This window comes from Metopolophium dirhodum, chromosome 8 (assembly GCF_019925205.1).
Source record: "Metopolophium dirhodum isolate CAU chromosome 8, ASM1992520v1, whole genome shotgun sequence".
Lineage (NCBI taxonomy): Eukaryota > Metazoa > Arthropoda > Insecta > Hemiptera > Aphididae > Metopolophium > Metopolophium dirhodum.
This window is the reverse complement of record NC_083567.1, coordinates 6,149,345-6,175,659: the sequence shown is the minus strand read 5'-3', so window position 1 is coordinate 6,175,659 and position 26,315 is coordinate 6,149,345. Positions and strand designations below refer to the sequence as shown.

The 26,315-nt window shown below is 27.8% G+C and overlaps 3 protein-coding genes across 7 annotated transcripts; all 3 read right to left on the bottom strand.

The window, feature by feature from the left end:
• Positions 1–46: 46 nt before the first annotated feature.
• LOC132951221 (uncharacterized) lies at positions 47–4,765 on the bottom strand. Of its 2 annotated transcripts, none has more exons than XM_061022999.1 (5): positions 4,728–4,765; positions 1,283–1,373; positions 955–1,210; positions 671–871; positions 47–566 (listed from the first exon to the last, which is right to left on the bottom strand). In XM_061022999.1, the coding sequence occupies exons 2-5, from the start codon at positions 1,364–1,366 to the stop codon at positions 298–300; spliced, it is 810 nt and encodes a 269-aa protein (XP_060878982.1). In that variant the 5' UTR covers positions 1,367–1,373; positions 4,728–4,765; the 3' UTR covers positions 47–297. The 2 variants fall into 2 exon arrangements, with proteins under 2 accessions (XP_060878982.1, XP_060878981.1); XM_061022998.1 differs by lacking the exon at positions 4,728–4,765 and adding an exon at positions 1,442–1,802.
• LOC132951215 (elongator complex protein 2) lies at positions 4,757–16,145 on the bottom strand. 4 transcript variants are annotated; one of them, XM_061022986.1, is made up of 13 exons: positions 15,671–16,145; positions 14,941–15,133; positions 13,753–13,869; positions 11,426–11,653; positions 11,058–11,315; positions 8,074–8,291; positions 7,831–8,007; positions 7,131–7,308; positions 6,854–7,000; positions 6,103–6,268; positions 5,477–5,989; positions 5,243–5,357; positions 4,757–4,831 (listed from the first exon to the last, which is right to left on the bottom strand). In XM_061022986.1, the coding sequence occupies exons 1-13, from the start codon at positions 15,809–15,811 to the stop codon at positions 4,772–4,774; spliced, it is 2,511 nt and encodes an 836-aa protein (XP_060878969.1). In that variant the 5' UTR covers positions 15,812–16,145; the 3' UTR covers positions 4,757–4,771. The 4 variants fall into 4 exon arrangements, with proteins under 4 accessions (XP_060878969.1, XP_060878970.1, XP_060878973.1 ...); XM_061022987.1 differs by having other exon boundaries at positions 8,074–8,279; positions 15,671–16,143; XM_061022990.1 differs by having other exon boundaries at positions 15,484–15,801.
• A 1,548-nt stretch (positions 16,146–17,693) lies between these two features.
• On the bottom strand, positions 17,694–19,106 carry LOC132950683 (uncharacterized). Its single transcript, XM_061022214.1, has one exon. The coding sequence runs from the start codon at positions 19,104–19,106 to the stop codon at positions 18,363–18,365; it is 744 nt and encodes a 247-aa protein (XP_060878197.1). The 3' UTR covers positions 17,694–18,362.
• Between the last annotated feature and the right edge of the window lie 7,209 nt (positions 19,107–26,315).

Here is a 26,315-nt window from a genome sequence, read left to right as displayed (position 1 = left end):
TTGTTTATAAGGTTTTTTAAAATATATTACTTTTATTTTGTTATTATTATTTTAATTTTAATCATACGTTCGCTTAACAACTAACATTGTATTATTCAGTATAAAATATAAGTTAATAAATATACCATGACACTAAAAATACTTTGATATATTAGTTATATAATGTTTGATCGATTAATCTGTAATAATAATGTTGCTGCTATTAATATGCATAAGTCAAAATACAGTTAACATTAAATAGATTACGATAATTTAAATTAAAAAATCCAAAATTAACCAATTTATGATATACTATTATCATTGATCAGCACAATAGTTATAATTGAAATTACATGAATATGGATCAGCGTATTGAGTTAAATTATGTTCTGTTGTATGTTCTCTGTAATACACAATGTACTGTGGATAAAATTCGTAATCATTGAATTTTACATAAACCATACCATTTAATGATTTAGCAGTATCAAAAACATTAGGTATAACATTCAAATTATAATTGACATTAACATCTTTGGTTCTTTGAACTAAGACTCGACAAATTATAAATGCTCGCTCAATTGAAATTTCTAAAAAAAATATTATTTTAAATTAGGACGAAAACAAGAATGATTGAAATATTTAAATAATAGATTTTACTTAAAAAAAACAACATAAAAAATAATTTACCCACCACTATTGAAGTCATGTCTGGATGGAACAAAAGGTTCAGCAAAATTATTATCTGTAATATGGTCCATAAGCCATTTCGTCGCACATTGTAGGCCTTGGTTATAAGTATAAAATAATGCTCGTTTGATAGCTTCTCTTGGAAAACCCATATTAATAAGTATATGCATTAGATTTTCATCGTAATCTACTGCAGAAGTTGATCCTGATTTAATATTATTAAATATTTTTTTAATGAAAGTACAACATTCAATTTGATTATATTAAATAAATGTGTTAATTATCTACCCTGAGCACATGATGCATATCGGTTGGCATACAAAGGGCAATATGAAAAACATACACCTTTTCCATATCGACAACGATTTGTGAAACGCCAGTCTAAATTATTCTCAGCAATTGATTGAACATTTTTAGTGGCAGTAACGTGATATAAAAGCCATTCATTTACCTTTATATTTTTTGTATTTATTTCCATTTCATTTTTTCTTAATGTGTATAAGCCCCAAAGCAATGGATTTTGTACTTTATGAACACTTATAACCTGAAATTATTTAAAATTACAATTCATAAAAATTACATCGTTAATATACAATAAATTGTCATTAAAACTTACATCAAAAAGGTCATACAAGTGTCTAATTTCTTCAACTTCGTACAATTCTGAATCAACTACTGGTTCAATAGAATAATCATTCATGGTTCAGCTATAATTAGTATTGCTCATATAAAAACCAAATATTATTGTAACAATATTAATTTAATAAATATATACATAAAATAGTCAAATACGAAATCAATAATGATTGTTCTAAAACAGTTTAAACAGAGCAAGAATAGGTAGTAGGTACCATAACAATAATTAATGTCTGAATGTCTGTTACTCAGATATCAAAATGTAATATTATACTGTATGTCGTATGACAGTTTATGTTTAATGTTTATGATTAGGTAGATTTTTATGTTGTATTAAATTTATTTAGTCATATCTTTATATATCTGTAGTTAGTAATTAACTGTAGATACATATATGTCTGTCCGTTATAGTTACTGTTAAGTATATTGTTATTCGTAATAAATATAGTGATAACGATGGGGAATCCTCAAATAAAGTTTATTTTTATTTAAGATTTTTTTTTAAAATTATTATTAAAATTACATTTAAAATAACTGAAGAATTGTTCGAGCAATCGTGTATTTAATACGTTACATAATAACATAGGTAATATTATTTAATTGATATAAAACTTTTTTAAAAATACCTGCAGTGGTTTTAAAAAGTGCCGTGAAAAACAAGAAAAACGGGAATTTTTAAACCGTTTTTGGCGTAACTAAAAAACAAATGACCGTAGATACATAAAATGTACTATAAAATATTCAATTCTTTTGAGCTGTTTATGAACATTTTCAGTTTCCAATTTTTTAGGTTTTTTTTTTATAGATGTGATTTTATTCATTGGGTCAAAAAGCTTGTAACTTTAATACAAGACTTCTAATATATTGTTACAATGAAAGATGAAAAATACATGGTTACAAATTTTTTTTTATAAACATTTAAAGTTCAAATTTTGACAAAATCCGTAAAAATCACGAAAACATGCAAATTGTTTGAATTAGAAATTCATAAAAATGTTTCTTTTTAAATCTAAGATTTTCAAATTTAATACAAGATTCCTCATAAGTTTGTCTAACTTTACCTAGAAAAATTTTCTACAAGAAAGTCAATTTAAATTTTTATGAGTGTTTGAAGTTGTTTTACTCGATTTCTCATGTAACGATATTCTTATTTTGTTGTAATTCAAAAACGAAAACCGTAAACACTTGAAATTTATATCATAATAATACTAAATGTTAAAAGAAGACTCCTCCCAGATTTACCTACCAAAAAAAAAAGTTTACTGAAAAGCAACGTTAATTTTTTATGAGTGTTTGAACTTAAATTTTTACGATATTGGATTTTCATAGGTAAATCTTTGATAATTTTTTGTAAACTTGTAACTTAAAAACGAATGAACCTAGATACTTGAAATTTAAACTAAATGTTTAAATGACCATTATTCATACATGGTAATATTTTCAAACAATTTTGAAACTTTTTCAGCTATTAATAGCCATGAGAAATTTTTTAAATGTTGTAAATTCTTATTTAGTTATAAATTCATAAAAGTTTTTCTTTTTATGCCTAAGATTAAAAATTTTAATAGAAGATTTTGCATAAGTTTTCCTTCCTATAACAAACAAAAAGAAAGTGTACTTCAACGGAACTTTATTTTTTTTATGTGCTTTTGTACTTATAATTGATTGATTTATTTTATTCTGTTATATTTTTTAAAACCAATAACCGTAGACTGATTAAATGTTTACCATACATTTATATCAGCATTTTCCATACACTGTGAAATGTTCAAAAACTATTTCGACGCTTTTTGAGCTATTTAAAACCATGATAATTTTTTCAAATTGTATAACTATCTTTCAGTTAGAAATTCATAAAAGTTTTTCTTTTCATTGTTAATAAGAAATTTTAATAAAAGATTCCCAACAACATTTTCTACTTATAACAAAACAATTAAGTTTAGCGTTAAGTAACAATATATTTTTATAAGCGTTTGAATATATAATTGTTACAATATTGTATATTTAGTAGTAATTTATCGAATTCAACAAGACCTTAAAGCACTAAGCAATGACCCACCTACCCACACATCATCTAAAAAAGTTATGGGGTATTTACCAGTAAACATATGTGTTCGGCGCCACTGAGCTAGGCCTAGGCTAACGCACCGTCTCCGCTCAGAATCGTTTTTTGTATCAAATGATTTATCATTGAATTCAAATATAACACATCCATTACAATGTCATACTCGACAACTACTGTACAGCAGTGGCGGATCCAGAGTTAAATTTTGGGGAGGCCTCCTAAAAAAATTACTTCTAAGTCATAAATACATTACCCATCTAAAATATTTCTATAAGTAAAAAGAGGAGTCTGTTGTCTGTTGAAGAGGTCTGGGGGGGGGGGGGGGGGGGGCGAAGCCCCTGGATCCGCCACTGCTGTACAGCAGATTGGTACCCACTTGTCCACCTTTTTTTTTCCTGATCTTTCCAGCGCTTTTGAAAACTGCTATGAATTTTAAATTTTAACCTCCTCAATGCGCCATTAGATTCACTTTCCCATCGAACAAGATACTGAAGTTCAAAATGGAAGCATTATTTGCAGATTTCGAAATGGCTAATGTCGAGGCTATAGATAATATGTGGTCTATGTCGACATGGGCCCATAATAAATCGATTATTGTCAAAAAGGCCAATGTCAAATCTAATTTTGTCGTACAGCATAAGAGACATTGGCCTTTTTAACAAAAGTAACATTTAATGACATTGGTCAAATAATCTCAATTTTGTCAAAATGTAACATAGGCCCTTCTTGCACCAAGCCACAGATATATTTTATGACTTTATGTTTGTATAAAATTGTATACATTTATACTATAATTCAATAAATAAATGTAGATACATTTAATTTGTGATAGGTACCAAGTTATGAATAATGTATCATGGATACAATTTTGTATAATATGTATAGTGGATGGAAGACAAGCCTCCCACTATTTTTGTTCTTGAAACCTTTAAGGCTCAAGCTCTATTTATTGGAGAAACCTATTTACGTCCATGATAATAGTAGGTAGTACACTAGTACTGTATAGGTACAATATGTTAATATTATGAACTATAATTAATAAACTATAGTCTTAACGGCCAAAGATTATATAAATATTTAGATAAAATACTAGTATAATACTTAATAGGCCTATGCAAGTCGCATACTCATACGAGTGACAATGACTCCTGTGTAGCCTGCAGGGTGATTTGGGTCATCATTGTCGATATGGCCATATGGGGTTCAATACCTAATTAATTAATTAAACAATTTATATATTTTGGGTGCATTAAATGTGGTTTGTATTGAGGGAAACAGATTCCCCATTAATTCTCAAGGGTACCCCCTAACCTAACCTATTAATGATTAAACGTATATTATCATATGTATAGGTATTAACTTATTTTTCTAATGGATGTTGTGATGTTGCTTTTATACGGTTTTTCATCTTAATATTTTTTGTTTTACGCACACACGCATATCGGCATATTGTGAAAGTATCACCTGAAATTAAGATTTTTTGTTGTGTATTAAAAATATATCCTCTGATAGAAGTCTTAATTTACCTTCCATTAAAATAAATAAATTAATAATTAGTGTATAAGTTTCATACTACTTAGATGTGGATAAGGTATTTAAAATTTAAATTTGTAAAGGAATATGTATTGAAACACAACATAATATAATATTTGTAGTTTGTAAATAAGTAGGTTTCCAGGTAGGTAGTAATTTAAATTAAGTACAAATTAAGATACAAGTGGGTCACTGTAATTCTGTTGAAATTATTTAGTATATTGATATTTGAGGATTTGAGAAAATCGTATATTTATTAACAAATGATTAAATTAATTTAATTTAATTTACAAAATAATACAACTAAGAGAAATCTTATAAAAATATGTCGTAAATTCTAACCATCATGTCTGCACCACAAGATGCCATTTGTAGAACACCTTTTCTGTATCTTGAGTCAGTTTTACACAGTAATGGTTGAAACTTAATTTTCTTTACTGTTAAATGATGTCCAAATCTAAAATAGTAAGTTATTTAAGGAAACAATATACATTTAGAGCGACAAATTTAATGATCAAGTAATATACAAAATGTGTATTATTAAATCATTGGTATTCAGCTTAGGTAAAAGGATACTCATTGATCAAATCAGCAATTTTAAACCAAGGTGTAACAGATTTATCTTCATAACTCCATTTAAATAAACCAATATTTCCACAATCAGCACCAACAGCCAATAAGTAGGTTTTATTACATTCACTAATTAGTGTTGGAGCAAATGCTACAGCTGTAAAACTCTTATCTGATACTATTAAAGGATTGGTTTTGGCACAGTAAGTAATTTTATTATCAACACTTTGATCATTTCGACCCCAAATTACTAATTTTCCATCTCTAGATCCAGTAGCAAAGTATATAGAATCATGAGTCCAGGCACAACACCATATTATTCGAGTATGAATACCAGTGTGTTTATCTGATTTACTTATGATAATAAAAGAGTTTGTTTTTATATCATATTCAAATAATGACCAAGTACGATCACGTGAAACAGAGAGAAGATTTTTACTATCTGGTGAAAAAGCCAATTGAGTTACAGTTAAATTATGTGATATTAACTTTTGAATCTGTTGAAAATTTTCTGTATTCCTAAAAATCAAAAATTTAAAATTTGACTGAGTTTTTAGAGAATTCTTGGTTTTTAAACTAATTCAATTTTACATATAAATATATTATTACATAGTTTATTTTATTTTAATTACCATATTATAATAGAAGCCAGCTCTAAGGATGTAGCTTTTGCTGCTGAGGCTAACCATTTATGGTTAGATGAAGATGCTAAACAGTAAACTTCATAAACATGACCATAAAGTTTTTGAATTTCTGGCCATAATGTATTTTGAATTAAATCTTCTTCAGTTGGAGGTTCTAATACAAAATAATATCATATAAAATTAGGTAAATTTGTATAAATATTATTGCTGGTAAAGGAAAGATAGGACTTAACAATACAATTATTGTAATTATACAAAATACATAAAAAAAAAATTGAGGAATATCAAAAGCAAATCCCCTTAAAATATTATTATAACACTTATGTTTTTTGTTGATTATAAATGTTCATCGTTAAATAATTTAAATTATATTCAATCTTTGTATTTTAAGCTACCAAGAATAATATCAATTATACTCCGGTCTACGAGAGAACAATACTATATCCCGACCAAAACGTTTCAGATCCCGCACATCTCCACTCAACAACAAATGTTTGTTAATGTTTGGTAAGTTCGGCAACACTGGACAGAATAATTTATATATATATACAACCTATACCGTCGAGGTACAAATAAGTGGGGGAAATTGTGCATCCGATTGGTCACCATCGTCAGTCTACATGCGCGAAACGATAATGCCGGAGTATAGAATCTATATTAAATTATGTACATAATTATATAGTAAGTCTTAGGAGGTAGAAAAAATATATATATTTAAGAAACTTATAAAAAAACTTACGATTTAAAGACAAAGGAATAAAATAATGTTCTGGATAATCTTTCTTTTTTGGTTGACTAGTATTATTTTTAAAGTCATCTTCAGACACTGCCTTATTTGATAACCCAAGTGATGGAACAGAAGCACCAAGTGGACATTTTGTGATATCTTAACAAAATTAATAAAACAATATTATTTTACTAAACAAAATAAATAAAATCTCTGAAATAACTGAATAAATATTAAATAAAAATGTTTTTAATAAAATTAATAATTTTAAGAATAAAAATATATTTACCAACAGAGTCAAAATTAATTTTAGCTAATTGACTCATATTTTCTAAAAAATTGTAGGGTGCTTGAAATGCTCTAATAACTTTTTCCTCAGCTGAAGATACAAAACTTAAACTCGACAACATAGCAACACTAGACATATTATATCCATGAACTTGAGGTCGTGCCATTTCATGCCAATTCTAAAACAAATAGTAAATTGTTGGGAATTTATTTTGTCAAGACTCAAGACTCATTTTTTATTTGATGTAAGAATCGAGTTAGTTCTATTATTCATGCAAGACCTAAATTAGATTTTTATGAATCAAAATACTTAGAAAAATATTCTGCTTTGGAATATGAACTTAAAACTCTATGCTGTCATTCAAAAAAGTAAACTTAAAAAATTATATAGATAAAAAATATTTAAGAATATAATTTTTTAATAAAAACATAGTATTTTTAACAATGTGAAACTATGTAAAAAAATATTTTCAAAAACATTAATACTTTTTGAGATAATGAGTGTTTTACGCTTTATAAATCACCCTGTATACTAATTAAATAAATATTGAGATTTATTTATTTGAGCCACTAGTCTGATCCTTCATCTGATTTTTGCACTTGTCATACAATTTTATTAATAAACATACATTATATGATTATATTAGCTTTACTTGTAAATTTCAATTAAATAAATGATTGGATAATAAGTAAAAACTTACATAAGAATGTAAATTGTTAACTGGTTTGTTTGATTTCAACCATTGAGCATGAATTCTTGAAGTCTGGTCAGAACTTACAGAAACGATATATTTGCCTTCTGGATCCCAAGCAATGTCCTCAACAGATCCAAAATGACCGCCGATTGTAACTCCAGGAGTCCAACTACCATTTTTATTCTGGAGAATAGATGTATGTAAATAGATGATTTCTAATTAGTTTCAATATTTGTTTTCATTGCATACTTTTGTCCATAAATGAAATGATCCATTGTGACCTTGAGCTAATATACTATTACCATCAGGAGAAAATTTCCCACCATAAAACCCTAATGTATTACCACCAACTTCGCCCAACCTTATTGTATCGACCCAAAGACCACTGTCTTCATCATATGCCCAAACCGCCAATGTTTTATCCATAGAAACTGAAAGTAACTCCATTTTTTTCTCTGAAATATAATCTAGAATATAATAGGTATAATGTGATGTAAGTATCCAGTGCTTGACTGGTTTCACACAAAAAATTATGAAAATTAAAATGTTCTTTTCATTAATTATACAATGTGTCCTGTGAAGAATTAAACGACTGGTGTCAAAGATTGTATACCTTATGTCAGGGATGAGCAACTCAATGCTACTAGAAGGCCAATTTTAAATGTGTAAAAAGCTATAGCGGGCCAGAAAACATAGAAAGAAAAAAAACCCTTATGTTGACTATTCCCCTATGAATAATATAATATTATTTACATTTAACAGTTCAATACTAGATACAAATTTATAACTGCGATTTACGATATACATTATATTGATTTTAATAATTTTATAAATATATTAAAATAAAATACAGAAAAATATTAACATTTTATATTTTTATAAACTAAATTGAAATGTAGCACAGGACAGTGAAAAATGGTACGCGGCCGGATGTGAGGGGATCAAACTTTTTCTTTTTTTTAGTTATGAGCAATTCAATATTTTTCAAGCCAAACCAACAAACCTACCTTATATTTACTATTTTTATTTATATATTTATAATTGAAAATAATTACTGGACAACGAGCTTAAATAAAGTATGTACTCACAAAGAGGTAAGATTGACAAAGACAAATGTTTAAGGTATTTTATGTATTACTTTGCAGAATAATAAAATATAAATAAAACTGTTGTAAATAAAGCGTTATTGTTATTTCCTTTCAAAAATGCTAATTTTTAACAACTTTTTTTACTTTTAGATTCTGAGTGGAACGATGAATGTATTGATTTCACAATGATGTGTGTTTTTTTTTTTTTTTGTGTGTTTGTGTACACTATAAGTAATTGAAATAATGATTGGATTTTAAACTTCAGTATCTTGTTTGATAGGAAAGTGAATATTGTTGGTGCATTAAAAGTTTTCAAAAGCACCAGCAAAAACAACATAAAAATTAAAGAAAAACAGGAATTTTTACGCAAAATTGGTTTTGGTTTTTGGTGTAACTCTAAAACAAATGAATGTAAACACATGAAATTTTTCAAAATATTTTGATTTGTTTTGAACCAATTAGGAATATTTTCAGTTTCCAATTTTATTAGTTTTTTTTTTTAAGGATGTCAATAAAACTTTATTTGTTGGGTAAAAAAGTTAGAAAATTTAATACAAGGCTCCTAGGTTATTGTTTCAAAGGCAGCTGAAAAAAATTAAAAATCCTTAATAACATTTTTTTTTTTTATAAGCTTTTTATAAGTTTAAAAATTGACAAAATATAGAAAAATCACGAAAATTACCAAATTATTTTGAGTTAAGTATTCATAAAAATTTTTCTTTTTAAATCTAAGATTTTAAAATGTAATACAAGATTCTTTATAAGATTATCTACCTTTATCAAAAAAAAAATGTCTATCAGAAAGTCAAATCATGTAGCGGTTTTGTTATTTTATTGTTATTCAATAACGAATAACTGTAGATACATACAATTTTTTCTGAATGTTTATATTTTCATTTGCTATACACCATCAAATTTAAAAAATATTTTGACTTTTTTTAAGCTGCTTATGGACATTGCCAGTTTTCAATTTTTTTTTTGTTTTTTTCCCTATAAATCAATAATAATAACATTTTATTTGTTGGGTAAAAAAGCGTGAAAATTTAATGCCAGGCTCCTGATATATTTTTACAATAGCAGTTCAAAAATATTAAAAATACATAGGCAAATTTTTTTTGTCTAAGGATTTAAAGTTCGAATTTTGACAAAATGTATCAAATTTAAAATTTAATAATTAATTGTAGTTAAAAATTTATAAAATGTTCAAATTTTATAGCTAAGGATTGAAAATTCAAAAACAAGGTTCCATGTAAATAGGTTATATATAAATTACTTTATTCACAATAATATCATCAAATATATTAGTAATACCATAGGCTGTCTGACCGTTTTCGCTCAGAATCGTTTTTCTTATACAATGATATTATATCATTGAATTCAAATTAAACATTATCCATTATAGTGAACTACTTGTAACCTACTGTACAGCAGAGCGACATCCACTTACCCACCTTTTTTAATTTAATAAAAACAATTTGCAAATTTCTGGTTTAATTGTGTATGTTAGTTGATAGCACAATAACATTGTTATGAAGAGACTTCAGCAAATGTTGATAGGTATGGTTTTGTTTAAAAAAGTTGAATTGGCCATAACTAAAAAAAATAAAAAGTTTGATCCCCGCATCCAGCCCGCGTACCATTTTTCACTAGCCCGTGCTACATTTCAATTTAGTTTATAAAAATATAAAATGTTAATATTTTTCTAAACTTATGTATACTATCATATGATGCCGACTGGTCACTTCTTCACAGGACACATTGTACATTATTTTAGGTTTGAGCAGGGTCTTATTTAAGAACATGGGTTTGAGTGAAATGTTTTGTAAATTGATTGATTTTTGTTATACATTTATATTAGTGTCATAATTTCTACTTTAATTTTAAAACAAGGATTTCCAAACACTTAATATACTATAAAATAGTAAAAATCAATGTTTCTCAACCTTTTTCATAATGCCATCATAAGACCCTTCCTCTTCCAGATGACCCATTTTAATTATTCTGTCACATTATAGTAGGCATAACTGTACAGTTTAATGTTTTAATCTTAAAATACGCTTTTGACTGATAAAAAACATTTTGCATTCCATAGGTTGGGAAACACTGCTAAAAGCAACTACAATTAATTTTCTTTGAATAATTTACCTGTGAAATAATTAGGTTTCCAATGCACTCCATAAATCCAACCATCATGTCCTGATATAACAGTTTCTAATTGAATCATATAAACGCAGTCAGAACCATCTTGTTTAGTCACATTAAATGTTTTACTCTCTAATTTTAATGTATCATCCAATTCTTTATTTGATATGCCATTGTTACAACTTTTTTCAATTGTAAATTTCCACAATCTTATTACAGAATCTTGGGATCCGCTAGCAAGATATAAATTCCTTAAATTATCTAAAAAAAAAAATATTATGTTAACAGTTTAGTGGGTTCATATTCTCTGGTTATATGTTCAAAATTGTTTTAACTAAGTTAGTAAATTAATAATCATACACCGTATTTACCTTCAGATATAAAATCTAATGAACGAACCCAATCTTCATGACCAATTAAAGAATGGCTAGGAAGAAATACTGAATCACCATTGCTAAAATCATTTAAATACAACTGTATTTTGCTATTTGATAAACCACATGCCAATAGAAGACAATTTGTATTGGATAACAATGTCATTTTTAGAGACAAACATAATACACTGCCGAAATCAATAGTTTGAACACATTGGGATGTATCTGAAAATAAATAATTAATCATCACAGATATCATAAAAGTCAACAATCAACTTATAAAATTAAAATAGTTAAGTTAAGAATGGTTAAATAAACATATATTTAATAACATCTGTTTTGTATGCCAATATTATAAAAAATGTTGTAAATTGTAATGTTTTATTTATATTTCAAACAATGGTTTTAATTTTGTTATATTAATGAATATGATGGTTCATAATTCATAAAAATTATCATTGTAGGTTTTCATTAAAGTTTGGTGGACATCAATTGAAGTTTATCCAAAATAGGCTAAATAACTAAAAGCTAGAAAAAAATAGTCCAAAATGTCAAATTAATTTAGGTATTAATGTATTATTGTCTATTATATTTAATATTTAGATTATTTTGGAGGATATATTATAACTTGTTTGCCTATTACATGTGTACATTTTTAGTGCATATTTTTTTAAATGCTCTGGGGCTTTATTATTTTAACAACCTAAAGATCTTTATAAATATGTTTAACAGTTATATATATATTTTATATGTTGATGGAGTCACTTCCAATGAAGTGACTCCTGCCTTAATCTAAAATCTTAAACTAAGTTGTATGGTTTCAGAGGCTTAAGACGTCTGATGTCCTTGGAGTTATCTAATAATTGAATGACCAATGGATTGACATGGTGATCTAGCTTCGTCTTGTGTTTGCGAGCAAACCTTTGGATTTCATATGCTATTATAGACAGCATCATATAACAGTGAATCGCGTTGTTTCTTTTGAACCGGTAGGCTGCAGTGATGCTCTGAAGGGCGATATTTTGACAGCGTTGTATTACATTGATGTTAGACTTAATGGCACAACTCGACTGTTGAATGCCATAAATCCAGATAGGTTTTATAGGCTATTTTCAAGCCTGTCCAATCTCTCATTTAATTTTGTTAATGCTGTCATAACTTCAGATAGCGACGGCACATTTAGTGCATATAGCCGTAAAAAAGATAAATCCACTACTGGGCATATTTTTAAATTATTTACAAAATAATTCTTTATTGAAGGTAAACACTAATTTTTTTTCAAAAAGTATTCATTTTTTTTATTAATATTTTATTAGAAATCACAAGAAAAAAACTTATATTTTTTTAAACTATTTTGATAGTAATTTTTTTTTAGTTTCTTACTGTTTTGAATGAAATTACATTTTTAATTTCATATTGTGAAGCAGAACATTTTTCTGAGAAGTTCAATAAATAATAATTAAATTTATAATGAGTAGTTAACTTTTTATTAATATTTAATATTTAGATGTGCAGAGTGAAGTGGCATAGGAGTGCCAGCAAAATAACAGATTACTACAAAGCTCAACTTAACTTTCAATATTTACAACGGTACTTCTATGTTATTTCGACTAATCAAATTTTTCCAAGTCTATGTATTATGATTATTTAGTACCTTTACAACTTACAACTAATTAACTACTGGTACAAAATTCAATTTTTATATACTGCAATTCTTATAAAATTATTCTTCTGTTAACTTTTCCCTACTTCAAATGAAAGTACAATAATGATATGATAATCAACTGGACAACCATTTATTTGGTTCAACGTACAAAACAACACGAACAACTACAACTTTAGAAACAGTAACTATCGCACAATGGATAGCGTTTGATGCACCTTTCTCCCACAGCACAGGTCATCTGAATAACACCGGCATCAATGTATCATACATATTATACTCGCACAGGATCAGCAGGGAGCCGTCATCGTTTAGCAGAGCTTACACTACTTTTGAATATGAAACTAAAGCTAAGTCAAAAAAGTAAACATTCTTAGAATCCGATAAAAACTATAAAAATATAAGTTTTACAAAATTAATGTATTTTCTTTGAAAATAATTAAAATTAGCTAAAAGAATATGTTATAAGTAATATTTTTTAAAAAAATAAGTGTTTTTCTTCAAAAAAAAAAAAATCATCTTGTAGAGTGAAATTTGGAATTTTTGGCATACTTTAACAGTATCCACTAGTTCATATTCAAAATTCTTATATTAACTATACATTATTTACAATTACATCAAAATAAATTTTAATTAGTACTAATATAGATAAAATACTTACTTTCATTTTTGTGTTTAATCCAAACTTTAACTGTACAATCACCAGCTGCAGTAACAATAATAAGTGTCTGATTTGCAAGTCTTATGGCATCACTTATTGTAACAACATCAGAATGTCCTAAATACAAACAAATTGTTTACATTTAAAAAATTACATTACTAAACCAATTATATTTGTGTCTACCTTTTACAGGAAAAAATGATGAAGTAGAATATTCAATAATGTGTAGAATAGTCAGATTTTGTTAGTTTATTTTTCATTTAAAAGAAGAGAACATTTTAGAGGTTGGCTCAAACTCCGATTTTTAAAATTATAATTTTAGAAGCTAAAATATGCAATTGAATAATGCACAATATTTGTTATTTTTGAAATGTATTTTACTAGTAAGTAAAATGAAAAGTGGAAGTAAAATGAAAATTTGGACTTTGATCCAACCTGCAAAAATTTCTCATTTTTTAGATAAAAAAAACAAATTACTTAAAACCTGATACTTCATTGTGGCGTGAAAGTTTTCCTGTATGACTTGACTATACCCCCTCAAATAGGTATCGCTGTATCGGGCAGTAGATTAGTGGAAAAGTATTATAAATAAAGTAGTAACTAAAATATAATTTTCAAATTTTATAAATTTGCGGAATATTTAAAAACCGGCTCAGAAACCATTAAGTTATAATTTATATTGGATAATCTCCTTATCTTATAGCAATGAGTAACATATTAATTCTTCTCTATACAAGTGTTTATTCCAAACTTTTTAAACTAATGTTCTAAAGCTACAATACTAATGACATCTAGAATGGTTCGTCCCCTTAATTTTATACTTGTCCAAAAAATTAGTTTACAAGAATCACAAATTTTTTAAATCAATATAAGACAATTTCTGTACTAACATTTAATTATTAATAAAGTAATATAAAATTTGGAAAATTAATTCAGAATTAGTTCATTATGTATGGTTCAAGTTAGGTAACCAAGAAATAATTAACTAATATTAAACTCATTTATAATACCAGAGCATTAAAGCCCGATTGTTAATATACTCCGAGGGCCGAGGACCAAATGGTCTATGGATAATAAAAGGCTTCCAGCAACCTAATGGTTTATATTAATATTTTCTAAACACAGAATGCCATTCGACGGAGATAATTTGTCTGTTTAGCATACTTATCATAATATTATGAAAATTACCAATTAGTTTTTCATAGGCTTTATAGGATCCTGTAGGTAGAATATCTTCCCATAGTATAGCTGTATTATCAGTTGAACAAGAAACAATGTCTTGTTGGCAGCAGCTACTATCTACATTTTTTACCCACTTAACACTATTAACACGCATTGTATGCGCAACAAATGAAGAAACAACTCGTCCATCGCTTTCATTCTGAAATCATATTACTGTAAAATTAAAAACTACTTATTTAATTTTTTCTGATAATTCAGCTTATGAAATTGATTACCTATTGCCATAGACCTATAAAGTAATGGACAGCGCATAGAGAGAAATCACCACACGAGACTGTAGAGAGAGAAAAAAGAGGTTTTGGGCTGTTACAGTGTGCCAAAACATGTTTTTTCTCTCTCAGTTATGTGGTCTGGATTAACCAAAGACAGGGCTATGTCAGATGTGCTGTCCATAAGTTTAAAGGTCTAAGCATATTGCGCTTTCATAAACAACAATTAACAAATAATGAAATTAAAGTGAACCAAAATATGTAAATAATATGTACTTACACAATTAGAATATAAGCAACTTTTATTTAAACAACATTAATATTGATGCCCGCTTGCATAAAACTAAAAGATTACTTGTTACGTAGGTTGTAGCCTGTAGGTAACTTGGTCATAAAACTTTTTATGCAAAAGGTGATACTATGATATCGAAGAAACAAAAGTTATGATTATTGTTTAGTTAACTTACCGTTATTTGAGGATCATACAAATGAATAGCGTTACAAGAACCATAAATAACTAATCCATTTAAACCCCAATCTAAACAATTTGGTGAGCTGTTTACAGCTGAAGACACGTACACTGTCTTTATTTGTTCAAATTTACTCATTTTCTTAAATCAAAAATGAATACCTAAATATAAATAAATGTCCACAAATATGACAGTACCTACTGACAAATGTCAATTATTATAATAAATTACTATTAAGTAATAAGTATATATTAGTTAGGTATATAATTATAAACTATCAAGTATAAATTTGAAATTTAATTTAGTTTCTTTGCCACCGTTTAATATCACTACTTTATACGAGTAAATATAATATAGAACATGGTTATCTACACGTGTAGATAACCGTGATATAGGACTTAACAATGGTGCACTTGTTCAATGTTATCATCAGCACGGACTAAAGACACAGAACAAATGTTGACACAGAACAAATGTTGTTCTGTGCTAAAGATATCACGGTCTTAGTAGATAAGGTCGGACAACTATACATTATCAATATTCCGCTTAGTGAGGCAAATTCATTTCAAAATTTCGCCGCTGTAGAATTATTGAGCGCTGCCCTACAGACTTTTTTTTGAGGTTATGACATTATAGTATTACACCATAGATAATATAAAAATAATATAGGACACGAGCGTCTAGAGCACGGTTTAAGATATACGATATACCTATAAAGAGAGTGTTGGCGCCCGCAGGCAAATGCATTCTAGAAAACCAAAAAAATGTGGAAAAAATGTTACTGTAGGAATACACATTAAAAAGTACAAACTAAAATGCCCAGAATCTTAAAATAAAAAAAAAATTAGTTCATTAAAGATGGATTATTCGTATGGCACCAGATTAATATTTAAAAAATTCGGCTAATGTTAAAATCATAATAAAAAAATGAAGGGAGGTGTTGGCGCCCGCAGGCAAACGCATTTTAGAAAACAAAAAAAAATTGAAATTAATTATATTGTGCGAATACACTTACAAACTTTAAACTAAAATGTCCAGTATCTTAAACAGAAAAAACTATTCAAAATATTTAGTTCATTAATGATGGATTATTCGGAGGGCACCAACTATTATCAATGTTTAAAAAGTATATACGAAAAATTCAACTAGTTACATAACAAAAAAAAAAATTGAAAGAGGGTGTTGGCGGCTGCGGGCAAATGCATTTTAGAAAACAAAAAAAAATTGAAATTAATTATATTGTGTGAATACACATCATAAACTTCAAACTAAAATGTCCAGTATCTTAAACAGAAAAAACTATTCAAAATATTTAGTTCATTAAAGAAGGATTTTTTATAGAGCACCAGGTTGCCAATGTTTAAAAAATGTATACAATTTCATTACCTAAAGGTAAATTCATAAAAAAAAATTGAAAAGAAGATGTGGGCGCCAGCAGGCAAATGCATTTTAGAAGGCAAAAAAAATTTTAGATGGCACTGGCTTGTTAGTGTTTAAAAAATCTATATAAAAAGATCAATAGGAATTAAATAACATAAAAAAATGTGGAGGTGAGCACGGAAGCCTGTAAGCAAATTAACATCATAAAGCATACATAGCATACATAATTTGTTTTATGTACATTTGAATAAGAATAAGAAAGTTTATTTTGCATTTTTTTGGGCATCTAACAGTAGATTATAAATTATAGAAAACTGAAAAAGTATTATAATTGAGGTAGTAACTAAAATATGAAATTTAATTTTAAAGTTAGATAAAATTGTGGAAATTGGTTACGACAAAATTATATAGGTAGATAAAAACAAGTTAAAACATTTTATTTAAAAAAATATTTTATTATTCCGCAGAAAAAATGTTAAAATGTAAACCTTAAACATTGAATGAATTATACAGTTGTTTATCTTGGGTACCTATGTAAACTTAATAATTATTGGTATATGAATATTTAATATTATTATCTACATTTTCGTATACTTGTAAATTTGACGTTTTTTTTTTTAAAAAATTAGTTATATTATTTACTGCATGGGCTTCCACGATAAAAAATTTTTTGTAAATCAAATTGTCTAAAAATATTGTTGTACTTTTATCTTCTTCTGTAATGCCGTTAGTTTTTTTTCTTCGTGTATTTCAATATTATTGTTATGATTACACGGCGTTATGGATAGGCAATTTAGCTATACCTCTGTCATGGTTCTATTTGTCCGGTATCTCCCGTGTTAGGCCTTATTCAACAATAAAATACGACTTATAAATATAATAATCATAAAAATATAAAGTAATTAGTGTTCAAGACGAATGTACACATTAAATTATATTATTTGTTTTATTGTTATTACTTATGATTATGTACATTTTTTTTTATTTCTCACATTTTTATTTTTTATAACAATCAGAAAAAAATTTGACGGTATTCGAAGTAAAAATTTACATGTATAATTAATATTTACATATGTTATGCTTCATTGTTTATTTGATAATATGAGCAAATTAACAATCATTATAATATTAAAGTTTTTCAACAAAACGAAAATTAAACAAAATGAATTTTAATAAATTATAAACTTAAATTTTGGATTGATGACACCAGTCAACATCTCTTTTTGCATCCCTCTTGTCTTCTCAACTCGTTGTCATCTCACAGATGCAATCGAGCGCACCATATGGCGGTATCGGTGTACCTACCACACTATTTGCAACAGCAACAGCAGCATAACGTCCTCCCGAACTTGAGGAGCCGCCTCCCCACTGCCGATAAGAACGATCTACGACGACCTTGCCGGGGTTTTTCTGCTGCTGCTGACTTTGCTTGGACCGCAGTCGTCGCTGGCTCCAACCCATCGCCATCACTTTTGGCCACGGCTATAGGAACTATGGTCGTGCTTTCGGTTGCCTCGTCCGGAACAAAATCGTTAACATCAGCCAGTGCATCTAACAGCTGGATTCTAACCGGTGCCACGTAAGAATCAAGCTGTTCAGTCACCGCTGACTTTACTTGGGTCGTAGTCATCGCTGACTCCAACCCGTCGCCATCACTTTTGTCCACGACTATAGGAACTATGGTCGTGCTTTCGGTTGCCTCGTCCGGAACAAAATCGTTAACATCAGCCAGTGCATCTAACAGCTGGATTCTAACCGGTGCCACGTAAGAATCAAGCTGTTCAGTCACCGCTGACTTTACTTGGATCGTAGTTGTCGCTGGCTCCAACCCGTCGCCATCACTTTTGCTCGAAGTCAATGTCGTCGTCGTCGGTTGTTGATCACGGAGCTCACTAATAGCACATACAATTTTTGGCCTCACGGTCAGTGTAGGGTCGTCTACCGCGTCATCTTTCGTCGTGTATTTATTGTCGTCCACCATATATACGTTGTCTGTCGATGGATAATCGCACTCCTGCAAGATTCCAAACAGGAGCTTCCAACAGTTCGTCATTTGGACACAGGGATAGTAGTGGTGCTAAATCTAACGTCCTCTGATCGGCCTCCACCTGCAATGTGGATGTCGTCGCCGAGTTGTTGGTTGTTGGTCACAGAGCTCAGTGATACAGACAATTTTCGGCCCCACGGTCAGCGTAGGGTCGTCTGCCGTATATGCTCCGTCGTCTGCCATCATGTGAGTGTTGTCTTTCGACGGATATCCGCTATGGGTGCGGAACTCGTAATTCTGCGAATTTCCAACAGCCGGGTTATTCTGCACTCGTCCTGACGTAGTGACGTTGTTTTGCAAAACTTTTTTTGATTTTTATAAGGTTGACTCCTCAGCGTTTTTTTTTTACCTCACGCAAGGTTATAGAAAAATTATTAAACAATAAGATATAAGTAATACATTCAAAAGTTGATTATTAAATTATATTTATGTTATAGAAAATAAAATAATTCGTTAAGCGGTTCGTTACGAAATATAAACTGATTCAAAATATGTAATCGGTCGTAAGAATAAACATCCAAACGAATATTTCCATGACAACAAAATAATATAATATTGTTCAAAATTTAAAATATAATACACGGCCAATTTAATTCCAAAGACATTACATATGTAAATTTCAACATAATTAATATTAACATGAATACTTGTATTATACAAGTAATATAGGTGGAATACTTAAAAGCACCTTTATTGCACGTCACAATATTTTCAAAATATTTAGATTTATTTTATGCTATTCGCTACCACAAATCTATTAAAACCGTATGTTTGTATTGTATTTACTATTGACTAGGTAATAATAACATCTAGCAAGATCGTATAAAATAATATTATAATTTATAATATAGAAAATTAGTTTTTGTCAAGAGTTAGTTCAACCTGGTACTACTGATAGAAAAATAAATTACTTACAGAAATACCATATAGGTACCAATATACCTATAGTAAAATATGTTTAGGCTGACAGATCGTTTTAAAACAATGATTTATATAACCCCCATGGTATAATAGGTGGTTCAGAATAACCTGAAAATATGAAATATTTGATTGATGGTTTAAACATTTTTTTTCTTGTAAAAATGTTTGTTGTACCCTTACTTTTCCCCCAATTATTTTGAATATGTAGGTATTACTGCAAGGCTGGGCATTAACGAGTTAAAAGTTAAAATTAAGTTAAAACGTTAAGTGAATTTTAATTAAGTTAATTAACGCGTTACTTTTTTTTTCAAATTAACTTTTAACTTAATAAGTTACTTTTTTTCAAGATTAACAGGTAACACGTTAATCTTGAAAAAAAGTATCTATATTAAGTTAATTTTTGTCCGAAGAATAATGCAAATTTTTGAATGGGTTTTTGCTTTGATGTATCATTTTAAATTTCCCCAGTAATTTTCTTGAGCGTAAAGAAAAACTATCTAATAATCTATATTTTGTATCTGGAATTTTTTATTTTTGTAAATTAGCAAATTTTAAATTTAAACTAAGTTAAGTTACTTTTTTTTCAAAGTTAATTCTTAACTTAACGAGTTAACGAAAAAAAAATATGAGTAACTTTTAACTTAACTCAACTTTATTGTTTTAAAATAACTTAACTTAACAAGTTAAAAAAAATCGTTAACTTGCCCATCCTTGGGTATTAGGATGCATTTCTGTTCTTTTTAAAGAACAAACATTCACTTTCCTAACAGAACAAGTCCTAAGTCGATGACTCAAGCATAACAGCTCTAAAAATTGTTCACAGACGTAAAAAAAACATCATTGTAAAATGAATCGCTTCACTACTAATCTAAAATAACGATTTTAATTTTTTTTACTAACCTAACGTTACAAAAGATTGAGGTGAATAAAATTGTAGTTTTTCAAATTTAACGCTCTCCCTCCAACACCCTCCTCCTGAAAAGGATTTTTTTTTTTATACTTATTATTACGGACTAAAATCACCTGTTTTCATCAGTCGTACAGCTTCTGTTTCACGATGTGTGGCGCTAGACATATTTTTTTGAACAATGGCTGTTATTACTTTTTCCTTTGCTGTTCCCAACAAACGGCGTTTTTTATTTGGCTCGTGCAACATGTCAAAATTCCCCGTATACGTGCATTGCATTAATACCCTGTAAAAAATAAAATTAAAATGTACAACTTTGTATGAAATAACAAAATTTAGGAAAAAAATTTGCTTAAAATTTAATAAAAATATTACTTTTCATTATCTAATGGTTTTTCAGAAATAATCCCTTTAAAGCATGAGCTGCATACACTACATCGTCCAAATACGGTCACAAAGTTTGTTCCATGTGGATGAACATTTGCTTTGCGGAATGATAAGCAGCATGGAAGTTGTGTGTGCACCCAAAAATGTTCAGCCAAAATAGGTGTCCATTGATTTTTGGTTAATGCATAGTACGTTTTAAAACTTTGTGATGGTCGTTTTTTATCATGAAGTCTGTATTGCACATCATCAGGTTTTATTTTTTTCCATTCTTCTGAAGAAAAAGTTACCACAAATTTTCTTCTAGGAAAATCCAGATTACTGCTGGAATTTTCATCTGAACTACCTGTATAAAAAAAAGTTAACAGTTATTAATATATGTCAATTGTAACGCAGATAATTTAATGATGTAAGTGCATATAGTTAAATAAAAAAAACTTTATTTAGATGATATGTATTGTGTAATAATACCTTATCATTATGAAATAATCAAATAAAAGTGTACTTATATAAGTAATATATTTGAATAATACGTGTAAAAAGTAATACCGACCATATTCTGTGGAAGAATTAAAGATGGCTTCTGGTGGATCAATCTTGGAACTAGAACAAAATCCGAGCTTTTCTTTTATCTCATGGCGTCCCTTATACACAAAAGTGTGAATAGCACTTTTACTCATAAGACTATTTAAATAAATGCTTATATCACTCCAATCAGTGTCAGTAGCTACAATAATTTCTGAAAAGAATATTTGTAAAAATAGAATTTGTAAAATGTTACGTCAAATTATGAATTTTGTTTAAATCCTTATTTTTGCACAACCCTCCAATAATAATAGCCTACTCACGGTACGAAGTATAATATACAATATATATTTTGTATTATTATTATTTAAGAATAAATTAGCATAAATGATAATTCTGTATACAATAATTATAATCACAATATTCTTGTTGTTTTTATTTCATATTAATAATAATGTATTTTATTTGATTATTCTTTGGAAAAAACTCAATTTACAAAATACAAAATTAAAATAATATTAGGGTTGAAAATTTGAAACATAATATTTTATCACACTAACCATATTGGATGGTATATTAATATTGGTCAAACAGAAATTTATTTTACGAGTAGGTTAAAATTAATTTTCTGAAAAAATTGTATTTGATGTCAGTATGAAATATAATAATATACTTTAAAAGTTTCAAGTATATAGTTACCATTTACCAACGAATAATATTTTTAAATTACAACAAAATAACTAAAATCGGTGTTCTAGGTTTTCATGTACTTACCTAATTTCGTCCAAATTTAACTTAAAATTTGTGTAAACAATAACTGTGTTTATATAGGTAATATTATTTGTATTTTTTGGTTATAGAACGAACTATATGGAAAAAGGTAATTTGAATAAAAAATGTTAAGAGAATAAAATAAAATTACACATTACGTCGAACTCAGTGTAAAAAACGGATAAGTAAAAAAAAATAGATCTTTAAGCACTTTAAGGATGTGATACCTATCGGCTATCATAAATCAATGCTAAGTAAATTTAATAAAAAGTACACTTATTTTGTTTTAATAATTTATTTACTTGGCGAGAAATTATTTTGAGCAGAAATGTCCATTATAATATAATATTTTAAATTACATTGATTTTCTAATGCATTTTGTTTATTTTATTCACGTTATTTCGTGTGCTGTGTCGTATAAAGTTTACGTCATATAGTTTCTCACCGAGTAAATAAATTATTGAAACAAAATAAGTATATTTTTTATTCAATTTACTTAGAATTTATTTATGATATCACATCGTTACAGTACTTAAAGATCTGTTTTTTTTACTCTTCCGTTTTTTGCACTGAGTTGTGATATAACCATTAATTTAGAAAATTGTCAAGACAACAGTATTTTTGGGAAATTTATTTTATAACTAAGATTCTTTTTTTTATTCAATAAGTACTTTTCTTTATTTTTTATTCTTTCTTTGTACACTTTGTTTGGCATATTTATAATTAAATAATACCAATATATTATTGTACGAACATAATATAGGTACGAACATAGGAATAATTATCAACAGTATAACACACTAGGTAATAGTGTAATACTATAGTATTAATTACAATTTAACAAACTACATTAAATAAAATATAAAAAATTTAAGCTATAATGTAATTCAATGAAGCGATATAGTTTATAACGAATTGAAACAAATAATCCATAGCTACGTATAGGTAGTGGCGAGAATCTAAGTTAAAATATACGTGAAGTCGTGAAAGAGCAATAATGAAATGCGTCGCGTACATGAAATTGAGTGGGGGAATCAGTCGGCACGACAATGCGAGATGCGGCCGCCGTGATTCCAGATTTCATTATAATTTCTCATTAAAAAGTTTGCACATTTCCTTTAATAACGTAATTTCTAACAGTACTATTTTGATGATTTATTCAAAAAGATCATCTGCACGATTTTTCTAATTTTTCCAATTTATTAGAAATATATTGATTTAGTAGATAATTAGTTAGGTCCGGTTAAAAAAAACACCAAAATGTACAATGTTGAAATGGGCAACTCCTGCTTCGAGATAATAATATACACTGTCGTGCCGCCGCTTTATTTTTTTTTACTTAAGGTTAGCTCGCGCCACGACGATGAAAACTATTTGTTCAGCACAAAAAAATTAAAAATTCAAATATTTGAATATTATATACCTAATTATTTATCAATCTTTTATTTCTTTTAGTGAAAAGTAATTACAAAAAGTGGTATTTTTGGAATTTTGAATAATTTTAAATTTCTATATTAAATACTTAAATTTGTTTTTCATATTTCACATTTTTTCAAGCATATTTTTAATTTTTTAACATCTATATAACTACCGAGCCCTACATATTAGTGAATACACACAATAAAGTTATAATTTACTACGTCAATTAATTTAATTTAGTATTAAATTGATTATTACTGTAAGTTTTTATAAAAATTTAGGTCTACTTACTTTTTTCACCATTGACTTCAGTTATTATACGGTCTTTAAACTTAAGAACTGCTTCCACAATTTGATGAGACGGGATAACTGTTTTTCGACCCGCCATTATTCAGGTAGTAATGAATTAATAGAGAAAAATTATACATAAACTAACTATTAGGTGCAAACTAAATAACCAAACTCATAACGGCGTGGAAATAACGTTTATTTCAACAACGGTGAAATCGGAATAATGAATTAAAAAATTCCTGGATACTAAAAATGGTTAATGATAATACAGTAGCAATATTAGTAGCGCAGTTTATTTTTATTGGCCAATAGGCAATGAGCAATAACAATAATACGATGGGATATCGATGAACTTCTGTTTGGAATTCCCCAGCTCACCCGTCATACCACGGTACAAATCATATTACAATCACACCCAAACAATAACATGATCGTATTAAACCTTAGAGATGATTCAAGTTAAACTATTTTAGATATAATATATCCTATTTTAATCAAAACATTCAAATATTTTACTACCTACGAGCTAACCAAATTAAAAACAAGGGATCCAACATGAGCATTATATTAAGTCTACCACTGTTAAATAATTAGCTCTATCAACTTAACAATTATTCAATCTACAGTGAAAATATTAATAAAAAGGTGCTCTGCTGTACTGAAGGTTACAAGTGGGTCACTGTATAATGCATGGTATTAAATTTTAATTTAATGATATATCATTGTATAAGAAAAACGATTCTGAGCGGAGACGGTATGTCAGTCTAGGTTTAAGACATATTATACATATTTATGATATTAAAAAAAAAATTGACCTATAATAGGTACCTATACTAAATTCCAAATTAATCATATCACAATATCCATTAGGTACTTATAACGCGTTATACATCAACAACAAACCGTGATACTATCATAGATATATAATAGTACACTTTAGAAGTTTCAAGTAACCACGAATAATATTATACAATCACAACAAAATAACTAAAATAGTTATTCTAGGGTTTTTAATATGTAATTTCGTCCAAATTTGTACTAAAAATTACTATAAAAATAAACTGTGCTTGTGTATTATTTTGATTTTTTGGTAACAGAATAAACTACTTACATGGAATCTTGTTTTAAATTTTGAATCCTTAGCTATAAAAACTGAACATTTTATAATTTATTAATTACAATGATTGATAATTTTCGATATTTTGATACATTTTGTCAAGATTTGATCTTTAAATGCTTATAAAAAAAACTGTGCCAATGTATTTTTCATATTTTACAACTGCTATTGTAACAATATATCAGGAGCCTTGTATACAATTTTTACACTTTTTGGCACAACAGTCAAAATATTTTTAAAATTGTATGGTGTGTAGGAAATGCTAATATAATAAACATTCAGTGAAATTTTCATGTATCTACAGTTATTCGATTTTGAATTACAACGAAATAAGGAAATCGCTACATGAGAAATCGAGTAAATATTAAATGTTGTAAAAATTTGAATTTCAAACGCTCATAAAACTTTAATTTGACTTTCTCGTACACATTTTTTTTTTGATAAAGGTAGATAATCGTATAAGGAATCTTGTATTACATTTTAAAATCTTAGATTTAAAAAGAAAAATTTTTACGAATCCTCACTCAAAATAATTTGCTAACTTTCGTGATTTCTGAACTTTAAATGCTTATAAAAAAAAACTGTGACTAAATATTTTTAATATTTTTCATCTACCTTTGAAACAATATACTAGGAGCCTTCTATTTTATATTTTCAAGCTTTTTTAACCAACAAATAAAATTTTATTAACATTTCTAGAAATAAAACTAAAAAATAATGGAAAATGAAAATTTAATAAATATTGGCATAAACATTTTTTTGATTTTCGCAAAATTTCCATTTTGGGCGGTGCTGGCGAGACGCGCGAAATAGTCGAACGTGGTTTGTTCGCGGACCAGACACGTGCGAATTTCGGGCTATATCGTGCAAATTCGTGCTA

Bases quoted from the DNA above. Each gene is read 5' to 3' on its own strand.
- LOC132950683 (XM_061022214.1), bottom strand. From the start codon at position 19,106: ATGACGAACTGTTGGAAGCTCCTGTTTGGAATCTTGCAGGAGTGCGAT.
- LOC132951215 (XM_061022986.1), bottom strand. From the start codon at position 15,811: ATGAGTAAATTTGAACAAATAAAGACAGTGTACGTGTCTTCAGCTGTA. The intron at 8,008-8,073 runs GTATGCAATGAA...TCTATTCTCCAG, and splicing joins CATTTCATTTATGGACAAAA to AATAAAAATGGTAGTTGGAC. The intron at 5,358-5,476 runs GTATCCTTTTAC...TTACTATTTTAG, and splicing joins ATTGCTGATTTGATCAATGA to ATTTGGACATCATTTAACAG.
- LOC132951221 (XM_061022999.1), bottom strand. From the start codon at position 1,366: ATGAATGATTATTCTATTGAACCAGTAGTTGATTCAGAATTGTACGAA. The intron at 1,211-1,282 runs GTAAGTTTTAAT...AAATAATTTCAG, and splicing joins ACTTGTATGACCTTTTTGAT to GTTATAAGTGTTCATAAAGT. The intron at 872-954 runs GTAGATAATTAA...ATATTAAATCAG, and splicing joins ATATGCATCATGTGCTCAGG to GATCAACTTCTGCAGTAGAT.